This window comes from Ambystoma mexicanum, chromosome 10 (assembly GCF_040938575.1).
Source record: "Ambystoma mexicanum isolate Mex_15411 chromosome 10, UKY_AmexF1_1, whole genome shotgun sequence".
NCBI classification, from domain to species: Eukaryota; Metazoa; Chordata; class Amphibia; order Caudata; family Ambystomatidae; genus Ambystoma; species Ambystoma mexicanum.
Window position 1 is genome coordinate 1,094,937,406 of NC_090932.1, and position 16,132 is coordinate 1,094,953,537.

General features: G+C 47.5%; 1 protein-coding gene across 3 annotated transcripts in view; it reads left to right on the plus strand.

The window, feature by feature from the left end:
- LOC138492013 (all-trans-retinol 13,14-reductase-like) overlaps positions 1-13,603 on the plus strand; it is a 183,687-nt gene extending 170,084 nt beyond the window's left edge. For 2 of the 3 annotated variants that reach the window (XM_069618933.1, XM_069618931.1), the window contains exons 11-12: positions 12,868-13,048; positions 13,345-13,603. In XM_069618933.1, the coding sequence (XP_069475034.1) occupies positions 12,868-13,013 (146 nt within the window). In that variant the 3' untranslated portion in view covers positions 13,014-13,048; positions 13,345-13,603. The remainder of the gene's footprint in view (positions 1-12,867; positions 13,049-13,344) is intronic. The other variant, XM_069618932.1, reaches the window with a different exon arrangement.
- Positions 13,604-16,132: the final 2,529 nt, after the last annotated feature.

Sequence of the window (16,132 nt, forward strand, 5' to 3'; positions counted from 1 at the left end):
GCATGAAGCAATGCTAACTCTAGCACTCCCCTGATTATACTCTCCCTTACACCCTACAGCACGAACATCTTTGCCATACAGCACCTTGTCCTGAAGAAGGCCGTGCAAAAGATGAGGCTTAACAAGCCCACATAGATGGCTGAAACACCCTGGTGTAGACGCATTTTTTTAAACCACAGTGTATTATCGCTGCCCCCAAAAGAAGCAATTTTGTTACTTATTGTATTGTTCTTTGTCACAAATGTTCACTTGTTTTTCCCCACACAGTACTGTCTTTTTAGGTATTGACAGTAAAGGACTCAAACTTTTCTCTTCACACAAACAATTGTATTCTCCAACTTGTATACCTTTGTGTTGTTTTTTTCCCTGTATGACCGGCTGATTACCGATTGATGTTATATTTTTCATACCTCATTTTATGTTGATTCATGCAACCTTTATAAAATCAGAGTTTTCCATGACTGAGTACGAAAGATTGTTTTTCCTAGTACAAACAATACATATGAAGACCCACAGGCACATACAGGGAAACTAAAGTAAGGAAGAAAGAAACAGCATCATCAGAAAATGTTAATAGATTTAAAGTTTATCTTCCTGTATACAAATGAATTGTGTGTTTGAGGCCTGCTATTGCCCCATGCATGTGCACAATGAGCTGAGACCAAACCCTAAGGAAAGTACTTAAAGAACATACGACAAGGTTAACGTTTTGATATACAGCACCTTTTGAATTTTAATATTCTGATTGTATGTGAATAAAACCACCTGGCCTAGATTTTTCAGTGAACCAATATAAGTGAGCCAGATATGAAATCTGATATGAATCACTGTATCCGCGAGGCAGCGCTGGGCAAGAATGGCTTCTGTCAAGATGGTCGCCCCCTTCATCTGCACTGGATTGCCTCCAGGGGTAGCCTAGCAACCAGGTCGCTTTGGCCCACTGCATTTTATTCTACTCGACTCCACGCCGGTAGGCGTCTAAGCCTTCCCCCACCCAGCTCCACCTTCTACCCCCTCTACAAACTATGAGACTGCCCCTGTTGCAACCTGCTCTCTCATGAACTTGGGCCTAACATCTCTTTGCTCTCTCTCTGTTCTACTAAGTGAGTGATGGCTGAACTTTTCAATTGCCTCCTCCATTAATCACCCCGAACCATAACTGTGCCCATCTCATCTACCCTCTCTGCCTTTTCTGCCTCACCTTTTCTACTGTTCTCTCACTGCATTCTGTGTTCCTCTTGAAAGTCAGATTTATCTCTGTGTGCTTTTACATGTTTGCACCTCTATTTTGCAGTGCATTCTGTGTTCCTCTTGAAAATCGAATTTAGCTGTGTGCTTTTACATCTTTGCACCTCTTTTTGCACTGCATTATGTGTTCCCTTTGAAAATCGAATCTTGCACTCTCATTTTGCGTTGTAGTTTTGTGCCCCTCCTGTTAATTACTAGGCCACCTGGTGAGTTTGAGCCAGGACCGTGCAGTGCAACCACCCCTCTTTCATTCATCTATCCTTTGCCACCCTGATGGCATTCACCATCTCAACTATCTTCTCTAACTGCTACACTACCACCTATTCTCCCTCTCTCACAAAGTCTTGAAGGAGAAAGCACAAAAAAGACATCCTCAGTGCAAACCCTGGCCTACCCATCGCAGACACCTATGTCAGCGCAACTTCCAGACAGGTCTTCACCAATATCCTTTTCTCTGTCCCCTCCCCAGATCCATGGACTCCTCATCTGAATGCTCCCCCTCCTTTCACATACTCTCCCAGTATTGGTGGCGCAAAGTGGGAAGTCCGCTTGGCAGTCTTCTTATCACGCTGCATCATTAATGTCTACCACACTGGCACTATCTTGGTTCAAGGTCCTCAACCCAACCTCCTTCTCTTTGACCGGCGCCTGCCGTCCCTCATCAACTTCCTTCCTTCACCTGCCTCTCCCCTCTCCTCCCTTTCCAATCGGTGTACCACGTCCCTGTACGCCTCCCTAGAAAACCTTCAAAGGCAGAGACCTCCTTTACCTGGCTGCTCTTAATGCCTGTTCAGCCAACAAACACTCAGCCGACATCTGCCTCCTTGAAGACACCGATCTCGACATTCTCACACTTACAGAGATTTGGTTCAATGCCAGCTCGGTCACTGCTTATGACTCCTTTCTTCCTGATTGCTTGAAGATCGTTTCCAAGCCACGACCCCACCGTGCTGGTGGACGGGTTGCCTTAATCTTCGTGAAGTGGGTCCCTTCTTCCCTCATACCCACCCATCACTACTCTTCCTTTAAGAGTCCGGCCGGGTCTGATAGTTGGGCATCTCTCCCTCCTCCCTGACCATTGCCACTGTTTACAGGCCGCCCGGCATTAACACCCTATTTGTCTCTGAATTGGCTGATTTCTGTTCCTCTCTCCGCTCAACCACTTCCAATCTTCTCCTACTGGGCAACTTCAACATCCAATTGGACTCCCCTGGCACAGCGTCCACTCTCTTCCTTGACCTTTGCACTTTTCTATCTCTCTCCATTCTCCCCTGTGGCCCAACCCACTCGGCTGGACACACTCTGGATTCCATCATACACTCTGACCTGTCTCTCTCTCCCCCTCTCTGGTCACACCACACTTTTGGTCCGACCACTCGCTCCTCTCTTCTCACCTGGGTCCCCTCAGCCCTCTGACTGCACCTCGACCAGCCCTACCAACCTTGCTCACGAACATCCGTCCGGTGAAACAAGTGTCAGCTGCTACCTTCGCATCCACCTTCACTCTCGCGCTCCCCTCCCCCTCACCCCTAACTCTACCACTGTCTCTGCTCTCAGCAAACTCCTCCTGGCCATTCCTAACACTCTGGATATCCTTGCCCCAGTCATGAGGATCCGCCTGAGACCTGCCTCTAAGCGTAATACCTGGTACGACTTCAAACTTGCAACCCTGAAACGCAAGTGCAGAGCTATGAAAAGGAAGTGGCAAACCTCAGGCACACCCTCTGGCAAACTGGCTTGCCGCCCGCTCCAGAGGCAATACAGACTTTCCATCTGCGCCAAGAAAAGGGCCCACATCCAGGCTCGGTTATGGGGTACTTCCAACAGCACGGCTGAACTCTTTAAAATCAGCAAAGAACTAGCCAACCCTTCTGCTGTGTCCTCCTCCCCTCTTCCTTTCCAGGCCCTCTGCAACACACTGGCCATGCACTTCACCACGGAAACTCTGGACAACCTGAGCACCATTGCTTCCCACTCCTCCAACCCCCTCTCCCAACCCCCTGCCTCCTTTGGCCTCTCAATCTCCTTCCTCCTCTCTCTCCTCCCTCTTCCCTGTCACACCTGATGTTACAAGAGTTGTCCACTCTATGAAAGTATCCTCTAAACAGGTCTCCCCTTGCTCCTCCAGAACCATCAAGGACAACATTGGCTCTCTTGCGCCCACTATTGATGATTTATGCAACCATTCTTTTGCTACTGGATCCTTCCCCAGCTCCCTCAAGCACCCCCTTCTGCGCCCCCTCCTGAAAAAACCTTCAGCAGATCCTACATGTACAGCTAACTACCACCCTATCTATATCACTCCCTTCTTTGGGGAAAATCCTGGAGAAGCTGGCCTACCCCCAACTTACCTCATACACTGAACTTGTTGGCAGTCTCCACGACCATCAATCTGGATTCCGAGCATCCAGAGGCACGGGAAGTGCTCTTCTGAACACCCGTGAAGAACTGCTCGCATCCCTGGACTCCAACTGTCCAGCTGTCCTCATTGTACTTAATCTCTTCTCTGCCTTTGACACGGTCAACCGCTCTATCCGCAAAACAACCCCACGTTGCCCTGGGTATCTCGGGGCAGGCACTGGACTGGCTGACCCCTTTCCTATCTGATCGACTGTCCCAGGTTATTCTGGGAACCATCTCCTCGCCTACCTCCTTCTCCACCTCTGGTGTCCACCAGGGCTCCGACCTCTCCCCCTGGCTCCTTAACTTTTACCTTGCTCCGCTGGCACGCTTCATTTCCTCCTACTCCTCGAATTTTCCATGCTATGGAGATGACCCTCAACTCTTCAAACTGAGATCCGTCCTATTGGGACTCCTGCTCCCTCCTTTGTCCCCCCACTCTGGCCATCCTCTATAGGCTCTTCCTCTTCTTCTTCTTTTGAAGCCAGAAACCTTGGAGTTGTCTTTGATTCCTCTCCATCCTTCCTCCCTCACATCCTGGACACTGTCAAGAAGTCCAACTTTCAACTCTTCCTTCTAAAACATATTCTCCCTTTTCTCACTTTCCCCCAGAAGCTCAATGTAACCAGAGCTCTGGTTATTGCTAGGCTTGACTACTGCAACAGCCTTCTCTAGAAGCTACCCTCTTCCTCTCTTCGACCATTCCAGTTAATCCAGAATAGGGCAGTAAGACTTATCATTGGCCTCAAGTCCAGGGACCGCATCTCTCCTGCCCTAAAAACTCTCCACTGGCTCCCGGGTGCTGCACGGATGAAATTCATGTCCCTCTGCATCATCCACAAGGCTGTCTGGGGCCGGGGACCATGCTACCTGCAACTTGCTATTGCTAAATATTCTCCCTCCAGATCTCTACGCTTCTCCGGAACCAACTCTCTGTGTCTGAAGCGTTTCGCTAAACAGAGGGCCAGAGGCCGATCTCTTGCTTCTGCTGGTTCCCTCCTGTGAAACACCCTCCCCCTTCCTATTCATCTTGAGCCGGATCTCCTCAAATTCGGTAATCTCCTGCACGATCTGAATGACACCTGGCCTAGTAAGATCGTTGTCTGTCTTCCCTCTGTTCCCCCTCCCTTGCCTCGTCGCGCCTTGAAACACTTGTGTATAGGTGAGCTATAAATGTCATTCATATCATATCACTTCCTCTTTCCATTCTTCCCTCATCTGCTAACCTCACAGTCGCTGTGATTGGTGACCAGGGCCCTTATGTGTCCTCGGGGTCCTGCTTTGCACACCCAATCAACTCAGCTTCTGCTCACACACAGCACTTGCCTCAGCACCCACTGGCCTAGGCCATTGTAGGCCTTCACTTATTTCAGCTCTACACTCCTTTGCACTTCCACTGCTCACCCATGAGCACAGACACTCCAGCACTTACCCTGACTCCCTCTTCCCCCTTCTTTCTCTGCACTTGCATGTTCTGAATATTCACAGGGCATAGTAAGTTTGCCTCTTTTAACTCTTGTGTACACATTGTTTTTTCAATCCTATGTTCCCTCCCTGTTGCCATGTGGGCACTTTGAAACACATTTACTTGTTGTATAAGCGCCTAAGAAATGAACAATAAATACATTTAGATTAATTTCTCACTCATGATATGATCCAAAAAGACACTCATCTGCTTGTCTTATAAATTCAAATAAATGGGGTGCTCACCTCCTTCCGCTCGACTGCTGAAATACTTTCATTTATGAAATTGAGTGATATCACCTGCCATCACAGTGATTGGATACGAGATGAACCCAACATGAAGTGCTATATATGTAAACACACATTTTGTTCCCAAGATTCTGGATGCCAGAACTGCCTGAGTACACATCAGCATTTATCTGCAGAAATTATGTATTTTCCCCATCAGATAAAATGTGCCCCAAATAGAAAACATTGGATGAACAGTAGACAAACATTTGTGCCACATCAGAGAAGCCATGCCATATACAGAATGAGATAGTGTGCCACTATCACAGTAGGTTAAAGACATAAATAAATGATGTGCCTGTAGAAATGACACCACATTTAAATTGAGTGGCAGGGGTCATAAGTACACGTTTTTAGTAATGTTATAGGAAATGTTGCCTTGATTTCAGGGGCCACACTTCAGCTGTCAACTATTCCATGGGTTCCCTGGCATCGCATTCACGGGTATGCATCAGCTACAGTGGTGCAAGGATCATGCAGTATTGGGTAACAAACATCCTGGGCTTGCCCAGGAGCAATATTTGGTGGGAGAAGGGGGGATTTCATAACCAACACTGGTGTGGGGTTCTGGGAAGGCAACCTAATGGGCCTGCAAAGGTTTTTCGCACTGAAGTCTGACCATACTCCCTCTAAGTAGCGTAGGCTGAGCAGTCAGGCTTAGATTTAGTAGATCAGGGGATTGGGGGCAAGTACAGAGAGCCTCAAATAAAGTTGACTAGTAACTGAATGTCTACACAGATGTATAAAAATAGACCATTTATTAAGGAACACAATTTATTATAAGTCAACACCATCAGTGACACGGCAAAACCAGTTGCTACATCTATACTCTGGACGGCCTTGCCCCTGTCATGACAATCCACCTGAAGCCAACCTCCAAGTGCAACATTTGGAACTTGTAAGAAAGGGCGCTTTTCGGTCAAGTGCCCCTACTACATGGAACGCTCTACCTTCGGCTATAAAAAAACTGTGCTTCGGTTAAAGAATAAAAAAAAAAATCTCAAAACCCATCTGTTCATATAAGTAGTTGTCTCCTTTTCAGGTTCTCTTGACTCATCTCTTCTAAATGATCTGCGCCCGTATACCTCCGGGCCCTCTTTTGGTTGCGCATAACAAATTAATAATAATAATAATAATCCAGAACAGGACTGTGAGACTTGTCCATGGCCTCAAGCCCAGGGACTGTATCTCTCCAGCCCTGAAATCCCTGAACTGGCTCCTGGTGGCTGCAAGGATCAAGTTCAAGACCCTCTGCATTTTATACAAGGCTTTCTGGGGCCATAGCCCGCACTACAGCTAACTCTCTCTTCTAAAACACCTTCCTTCTCGAGCCCTTTGCTCAGCCAACTTCAACTCTCAGAGGAGCAGGCGCTTCACTAAGCAGAGCGTGGAGGGTAGATCTCTCTCCTCTGCGGGTGCCTCCCCCTGGAATGGCCTCCCTGGCCCCCTCATGCTTGAGCTGGACCACCTGAGGTTCCGGAAGCGGCTCAATACCTTCCTTTTCGCCTCAGCTTTCTCTCTCTCTTTCTCTCCCCTGCTGACCCTCCTTTCCGCTGCACTGGCTGCTTTCCTGGCTACCCCCAGATTCTCACTGGGTACCAGGCTCCTCCATAACCAGTCTCCTCTGCACTGCCTACAGACCTACCGCGCACTTAGGGGCTGTAACTGTAACCCTACAGTCCCCTGCCACCCTGCACTTACCCAGAGCCGTGTTTCCCTGGTTGCTCGTCCTCAGAGCAATGCTGCCCACATGGCACTTACCCCTTCACCCTCCCCCTGCACTTTGCGTTGTTTGCACTTGCATGCACTGAATTACACAAGGCCTAGTAAGATTGTTTTGCCCTCCCTCTGCCTCTCCCACCCTTGTCTTGTCGCGCCTAGAAACACTTGTATACAGGCGCATCATAAATAACTTAACATATCATACATACACTGTTGGCAACCCCCACAAGGTGCTACTGTCAACTTTACAAACTGTGAAATTTAGCAGAGCACAAGCAACCTGTTCAAACTAAAATGGCTGGGAAAAGACAAAATTGTTCCAGTCCATTCCATATAATTTATAATTATGCAGTAAAACCTAAAAAGATCTAGATGTCCTTCCCTACCCAACCAGTTCAGTAACCAGAGTATACGTGGGATCAATTCCAGGGGTAAGCATCTGGAATTGAGGTGAAGGCAAAGTCCCATAAAGGAAAATGTGGTCAAAGCAAATGGGTAAATTCTTAGTGACACAGGTTTCCTGCAAAGGGCCGGTGCAACTCCCAATTCCTATGTACTGAGGGGGCCCCAGTAAGGAATCCTAGACCAGAACTCGACCATAGTCTGGTAACGTTAGTTTTAGGGATAGGACTATATGCCCGTTAAATCCTTATGGGAACCAGTGGGTTTCAATAGTGTTATGCGATATATGCCACGCAACTCTGAATGGAAGGAAACAACCGAGGCTTTTGGGTACAACTACTCATGCCTTTGACCTGGTTGCAGGAGGTCCACGGGTGATGGGTACAGTGGTCATTTTCGGTGTTCGGTTTGGCTTTGGCTATCAGTGGTTCTGGGCTCTCACAGAACACACGGTTCCAGTGATCCATCAGCTACAAGGGACTGATGACTGTGAAGGATTACTCCTTTGGCTCCCACGCGGTTGGAGGGTTCCCAGGAGACTTCAGGCATGATGAACCTGTTCAGGGTCAGGAAGGCTCCAGGTTTCCGAGCGGGTAAACCGAGGCTCTAGATAGGCCCCTCTTCATGATGGAGTGTAGCAGGCAGCAGGTGACCAGGTCCGAGCCCGAAAACGAATTGATCTGCAGAGTGTCAGGTTTCCAGGCAAGATGTAGTCCAATCAGCAGTGTTGTTTGAGGATGGTTAGAACCTGGGGAATTCCAGTGATCGTTCTGAGGTCAACTGAGGATGGCTCTGCAGGATTTCAGTTAAGCCCATCCATCTAACGTAGGAAGTTGCACGTTACGTGTATCCTCTTGTCACAAGTAGATGGACCAGAGGTTCCCGGTGGTTGGCTTTGGCAATGCAAGTCCACAGCTCCAGTCTTGCATGGTGTATTCATTCTTTGGGCTTTTGGTCCCAGTGGGTGACAAAGCGTGGCTCTGGAGCCTCTTCTTATACCCCACACACAGGCTGTAAGCAACCACCGCCTTCCAATGTTAACGATTTGCACTACACAAACAGGCAAATGCTGTTGAATTGACGACCGCCAGGTCCACCACATGCAATGTGCATTGGGACCACTCCCCATAAAAGTGCTCTTCCCACCCCTCCAATATGAAATCTCAAGACCCATTTCCTGCAGGTTCAGGGACATAAAAGCATTTCACGGGAGTCCATGGCCGGACCCCTTAAAAGTTCATTTCAAGCTGATAGAGCAGGAGAAAAATAAGACCACATAAAGAAAAGGCCTGGTACCACAAAGAGCAGCCATTTTAACTATCTACTACTCAACCGGGCATTATCATAGTAAAACCCTGTTGCACAGTAGTGCACCGCAGAAAAAAGCAGAAATGGGTTCACTGCCACCAGCCAGTTCAGTGCACATCAAAAAGAGTAACAAAAGTTACCAGAAAGAAAAGGGGACATGGTGTCCTTGTAGCTCTTCGCTTAGATGGGCTGTGCTACATTACAACAAAGGTAAAAAGAAATGGAAGACGCTCTCTCTGTACCCATAAGGACTGCCCAGTGCACCCCAAACGAAATTAGTACAGCACGGCAGTGAAGCTAAAAAGACCTCACCCCTACACTCCCTCCCCCAACCAGCCGAAGTCCAAATCCATGACACATGTGCTGGTGGGGCCCATTGAAGTTAATGAAGAGTAAGCTGCAAATAGGTTACCTCAGCCTATCGTTCATTGCGTGTGCTCCGGACTGGTCTGCACGGCCACTGTGACCTGACTCCACCATTACCATGTGACAAGCCACAGTAGGGTGGGGCGAAGGCACCATCTTTGACTGTCCTAAGCACACCATTCTGTGAATAATCCTGCCAACGGGCACCTTACGCCGCCCTGTGCATGCATCGGTGGCAGGGGCACACTAAAATAAGCCCTGGCCCATGCTTAGTATAGAGCATCTAATCATGGAACGGCGAGACTTTGAATTTGCCAAATACTATATGCATGTAGGTTTCCACACCGGAGTTTAAGATGCCTTAGTGTGACTTCCATTCTCATGCAACTTAGGTTTGTGTGCCAGGACCCGAGAGGGTCTTGAGATGTTCATATTGTAGGGATGGGATGAGCTCTTGTATTGCCAGGGGGGCAGCTGCCCCTGTGGTTGTAACGCATATACTTTCCACTCTTCCTCAGTGAGATTCGGCATAGAAGGGAGATTCCAATAAAAGCACAGATTCTTCCAATGGATTGGACGCTGCAGTAACGAGAACTGAAAGCCTTCTCACTAGGGGGTGGTTAGAAAGGGCAGCAGAATCTCACACTGGTTCCCAAATGCTTTGGCCAATCAGATGAATCTAAATGTGCAAAGCATTTGAAGATTGATTGTCCTGTTGTGATGGTTTCATGTGTTTGTGCGTGAAGGATATGGTGTACCCGGAAGTAGAGCATGCAGCGTGAGCTTTCCAGCCACCTTTGCCCACAGGCCCCTGCCTTCCATGCCTGTTACTTATGCCATATTATGTTACGGTGCCTTTATCAAGAGGCACTCTTCCTGGTTGACTCCTAAGTTGGTGTACTAATGTGTGACACCAGCTATTTTTAACACTGTCTACACAGCAGGTTGGATTGGATGAATACTCGCCAGGGAAGGTAACGTCTGGGAAATAAACAGGTTGGCCCTGGGTATCATCCCATTATTGTTCAGCAGAAAATGCAGAGGACAAAAATTTCAACTTTTATATTGCGAATATCAACACAATGCTATTTGGAGGGGTGGGTTAGGGTAATAATGTCATGGGAGTGTGGGGGAGTGGCAGGGGTCACACCCACATATCATTGCGTTGAAATGTGCTACAAGGAAAAAAACATTTGTATCTTCTGTATTTTCTATTTGCAGTAATTCCATAGATTCGCGGGTCTAGGATAAAGCTAATTGATAGAATTTTTTGTGGGATACCTGGGGCTTGTTTGTCTTCCTTCTCTAATGCAAGCTCCCTCAGGATAGGACACCAAGGTTGCACATCAGAATCTCAGAATCCATTCTATTCTCCAGTTCAGGTTGCGTTGAGCACCTGCACGTTAAAGGGAACCAGCCTTCTCTGGCCATGTCAGGATGGAAGAATAACAAATCGAGTGCAAGGTGCGAAAAGGCCTAGTCTGGTTAGTTTCTGGTTCCAATATTGGCCTTCCAGGCAAGTGTGTTTCCTTCCCAGGCTCCTTAGTGTCCAGCATGAACTTCCTAGTCCCCGCTCATTAGAGCATAGCTTACCAGCAGGATTTCAGTCCCCCATCAGGGTATAACTGTTCTTTTGCTAGCAACAATACAGCCTCCCACCCACCCCGTTTGCCAGGGTTGTTGGCAGGCTGACATTATCATCCATCAACCAAGGGTTGCCCAGTCATGGCTTGAGCCCATAACAGGCAGACATTCTCTCCTTTGCTCTAGCCAGAAACCGGGCTTTAGCCCCCAGTAGGCTTGCAGCAACACCTTCTCCTTGCTCACTGGCCTTTGTGAGGGTCTGAGCTGTCACCCTCAACACTCTGTCTAGTTTCTCTCTAGAAGGCTGGTTCTTCACATCTCTGTCCCCCAAGGACTGTTTCCCTCCCCATGTCTGGCCATCTCCCAGTGCTCTCTCTTTGCCTGTGATGTGGTGCCCTTCTAACCATTTAGGGGTTACGGTTACTTGGCCTCTGCAGTCTCTCCCAGTCCCTGAAGCTTCTGAGTCTTGTCCGATCTCCTGGTCCTTCACCTGCTCTGCATAGTGTCGGACTGGGGTATAAAATTGTCTCGGGCACCAACGGAAAAGTGGCCTACAGGTGCAAATGGGAATTTACTCCTTTTGTGACAATGTTTAAATAGTACCCAAGGGGGAGTATTTTGATAAAATATGATGCAAATTGTATATTTTAAAGAATATGTATGCAGCAACACTGGTCGAAACTCTTAGCCAAATAGTGAAGTAACTCATCAAACTGGCCAACATTGGGCCAAAAAGTGGCCCACTTTGACCCGAAAAACGGGCCCACATCAGCATTTTGCGTTTTTTGGTTTGGCCATGGGCCTATTGCCCTAAAGGCCAGTCCGAGCCTGGCAAGGCCCATCTGCACTCTTTCCAAAACTGAGGAAACGAAGCCTCTTTTATACTGCTTGGAACCAGGTGTCTTCTCCCTGGTAGGCTGGGGTGGTCATGTAGTTCCATGCAGTGTTATGATTTGGAGTGAAGCTTTGCAGTTCTGAATTCAGAGGGGGGAAAGGGCTGGTTGCCATCTTTTTTACTTCCAAGTGCGTTAATGTATGTTTAGTGAACAAGCGGTTTCCTTCCTTTTTGCTTTGCTGTGCTGCATTATTTGCAGATACACCTGCTTAAGCCTGAGGAATTTTGAATTTTTGAGGCCTGCTTATTTCTCATCTCCTTGGGAATTTAAAATGGATGTGTCCAGTGTGGTGTTAAGAATAAATACATGCACGTGCAAGCCTTGATCCTGAATGGGGTGGCACGGTTTTCCAATCTGCTTCCCTGGGTGACTGAAAGGGTGATGCTGGGAGGGGATCTCTGGTGGTTTTTCTTCACCTAAGCCTGATCATGGGTTGACCTCACCCCTTGTTCCCCAGAACCGAGACTGGAGGTATCATTGAAAACCATGATTGAGTCCTCTCTGAGATTGGAGTTGTGGGGGAGGGAGCTCTCCTAAAGCTTTTGGGAATTCTGTTCTGGGAAAACATTGATTCCAGATCCAACCACCCTGTCTGGATGTGCTACCTCACTGGCCTTCAGCAGTGGAGGTTCCATTGAAAGCAATGGTTTGATATTGGAGTTGTGTGGATGAGCTTGTCTGTCTGGCTGGGTCTTGGGGGCTGTGGAAGGACTCTGGGGAGTTTACCGATCTACCAACTCTGGATAGCACTTCACCTACCTTGCGGGTTTTCCTGCCACCAGAGCCCCTCTTGTGCCGACAGAGGGTTGCTGCTATATGGGCCTTTGTCACATATGTTAATGGCCGACTACGAGCCCTCTCTCCAGAGTCCCATAAAGAGTTGTTATGGTCGCAGGTTGCTCTAGAAGCACGTATCCTGCAAGTCTTGCTTCTTTGGACACGGCAGCTCTTGAATCTGAAAACAATGGCGTGACTAGCAGTCATTCGGGTATTCAGAAGCTACGTGTCAATCCTTATTGTGCTGCGCAGTTCACCTCGCAGTCTTAGCTCGTCAGAATGTTTAAACACGCAAAGCTGCTTGTTTTCTGAAGTTCTTGCCATAAAGTGTGTAACCTAGCGACCATTTTAAGCCTTTTAGTACAGAATGATAACCTACATGTGTTGCCACTTCTTTTCTGCCCATGCTCAGGTCAGGATGTCTTCTTGTGCGGCTTCACTGGTGCCCTGGCAGGCGCTCTGGTCTGTGCATCGGCTGTCCTGGGGCGCAACGTCTACCTGGACTTGGCGAGCTTGGGAAAGCGGGTGAAACGAGCACACCACAAGAAAGTGGACTGATTCCAGGTGCAGCATTTCTCCTGTGAAGCTCAACGGTGAGTTTATTCTCTGAGCATAGAGAGCCGTTTGCTGCAGAAGTCTGTGTGCTGCTGCTCGCACATTCCGATTGCAAGAGAACCAATCTCATGAGCGGAGAACTGTGTGCAGCTTCAATACCAAAGGTTTCAATACTGGTGGGCGGGGTCCGAATGTGATCCTTTGGAGCTGATAAAACAAGTATGGTTGGGTTGGGTAGTAGTAACACCTGCTATTATAGCGCCTTGAGGCATAGCTTATGAAGTGCTCTGTAATCCTTTAGTGCCAACACTGAACCCTTTGTTTTGTTTCACAGATTTATTTTTGCTGCTCCAGTTATTTCTTGTGAAAGAAATGTTTGCACCTCCAGTCTGACCTGAGAGCAATGAGTGGATTTTTTTCTTGTCATTTTTGTTTTTGTATTTCCTCCATTGGGATCCAGAAAAGACGGCCTGTTGCTGGTCCACTCAAGGACGGCTAGACCTGACCGACCCGACCTTCCCACCCCTTGACGGACAATTAATTGGAGTACCTTTGTAGTTCTTATATCAATAAAATCTATTTATTTTCTTGTGTTCTGTTCTAATGATTTAGACTGGAATTGTATGTCGGTTGCTGGAAACTATGGACATATCTCTTGCTTCTTTCTTGTCAGTGAAAACTGTTCGATGTCACGTGCCTCAGTCGCGACCACTGCTCTGGCCTTTGTCCTGTTCCGCTTTTTCGACGTTCTAGAATACAATGACCTAGGAGGAGGCCAAAGAGTTTGAAAATACTTCTCTAGTATGATTTGGATGCTTTCTTTGGTAAATGGTGGCGCTGCAAGATGAAGGCTAGTCGCTTATGAATCCTGTTCCATGAGCCCCTACCATGCTGAGGCGACTAATTTCTTTCTTATCTTTTTACATTCCTCATTGTCTGTTGGGTCCATAATGGATAGGTTTTGCATGCAAGCCGATAACATATTTGCATGTCTATTTTGATGTGCTAACTCTTGTTTTGTTGCATCAATATTTATTTGTATGTGTGGTGAACCCCCACTGTACAATCTTCCAAGTTCTCAGCGTTCGCTTTTATTATAACAGTGCCCCGCGCATATTGTTTCTGCGGGTAGCCAAGTTGAACTTTCTCCTTACATGCAGATTGAGGTTTTTCAGAACCTACTCTGGTGAAGGGATCTAAGAAGCCAATTTAAAGGTGCAAACAGATGCCACAGATGGCCTGAAGAACACAACACTTGAAGGCAGAGTTTTTATTACAAGGTTGCAGTAGGGGTGCACTAAGGTCCGTCTCTCTCTCTCTCGTCTCCCTTGGCCTTTCCCTCCCTAGCCCAGGCATCACTACTTCTCAAGGTGGTCACTTGAGATCAGTAGCCTCTACTATCTAAAATATGGCTGGCTAGTTGTGTGGGCCTAGAGGCAATCACCTTATCTCTTACTCACACCACGAATTCAGAGGTGGATTCTAATTTGGGGTTCCACATGCAGAATTTTCTTAATTGGTGCCTTCCAGTCACCCAGGTCTCCCTTGTTCTTTACCTCTCACACCGATGTACTGTTGTTCTTTCCTTTCTTTCCCTTCTTCATACTCTCCTCCAGTCCCCCACTCATCTTTTTCTTCTATGTTTGTCCTCTGTCACTCTGTTCTTCGGTCTACTCCTTCATCTCTAATCGCTCGCAAGCCATGCTCCTCCACCTTTATTTCCACCTCTTGCCCAGTGCCAAAAGGTGTTCTGCAGGGAGCATCCCTATCTACCCTCCTCTTCAATATCTATCTTAGCCCACTTTCTGCCCTCATTCACTTCCACAACCTGGCACTCAGATAATCCTCAAAATCCCCAAATCGCAAGGCACCAACCGCCTTGATCTCTCATTATGCCTCTCTGATATTGACCACTGGATGACGACCAACCACCTCCTCCTCAACCCTGATAAAACAGAAATTCTGGTATGCAGTTAAACTGCTCTCCTTCCCCAACCTATCCCCTGGCCTCACTCTCTAGGCCCTCCACCGACAACTTCCACTTTGGTGAAAAACCTTGGATGCACGCTGTACTCGAATGTATCCCTCACCCAACGCATCCACTCCATATCCAGAACCTGCTTTTTCCACCTACGCATCCTCAGGCGAATCTTCCTGTACCTCACCTACCCACACTGAATCTCTGCCATCCTCACCATTGTCTTCTCCCGCTTAGATTATGCAAACTGCCTTTATAAATCATGACACACTTAGACGGTTGCTTCTTTTGGGGATTGGAAATATCATTGGTCATAGGTGAGACCTATACAATGCCGGCAACGGGCGTGCCATAGGGTTGGATCTAGAATATGTGGGTGGCCTGGCACTGCATCTAACTTACACATGTTATTCCACTCAAAGCATTACTCCTACACGGTTTCAGCCTACACATGATGCTACAATTTACTTGCTAGAAACATCTTTGCACCTAAAACTGCTCAGGCTAGTCGTGGAAATGCACATTGGTTACATGCAAGTATCCCCTACCATCATGCTTATTAGATTACCTAGTTAATCTTCTTACTATGTGGAAGACATGTAGAATCTATAGCTATTTAATGTATTTGCCTATTGCATTCATAGAATCCCTAGAATCAAACTAGCCGTTCTTCTGCTTGGTAGCATTCTAGCCCCACTAGAAGATGCACTTGGACTGTCAAGGAGTAGTAGGGGCCCTTAAGCAGACCCCCAATTACCACCAAAGAGTCACTTGGGCCCATCAAAAACTCCCCACTGCATGAACGGAAGACTCAGCCATGGGGAAAAGTTTATTGTCTTTATTAGCCAATAAAACGACAGGGATCACACTAGAAAAACTTGAGTTCTCCATGGTTCTCTCTTGTCTTCTGAGCGTGTGTCACCTGGTTTTATCCAGGTGTGATGTCAAAAAACCTAGTTCCATCCCTGGAACCTATCGGGTATTCACATTGGTCAGTTTAGGCGAACAATATATGCATCCTATAAGGGTTAATTCTACTATTAGGAAGCCATATCTGGTGGGTCCTCCTGAGACCACCTCTACATGTATCACTTTACAATGTTGCAGGGTTGCAGAGTGACCATTGGCTCCTGCAACCTATTAT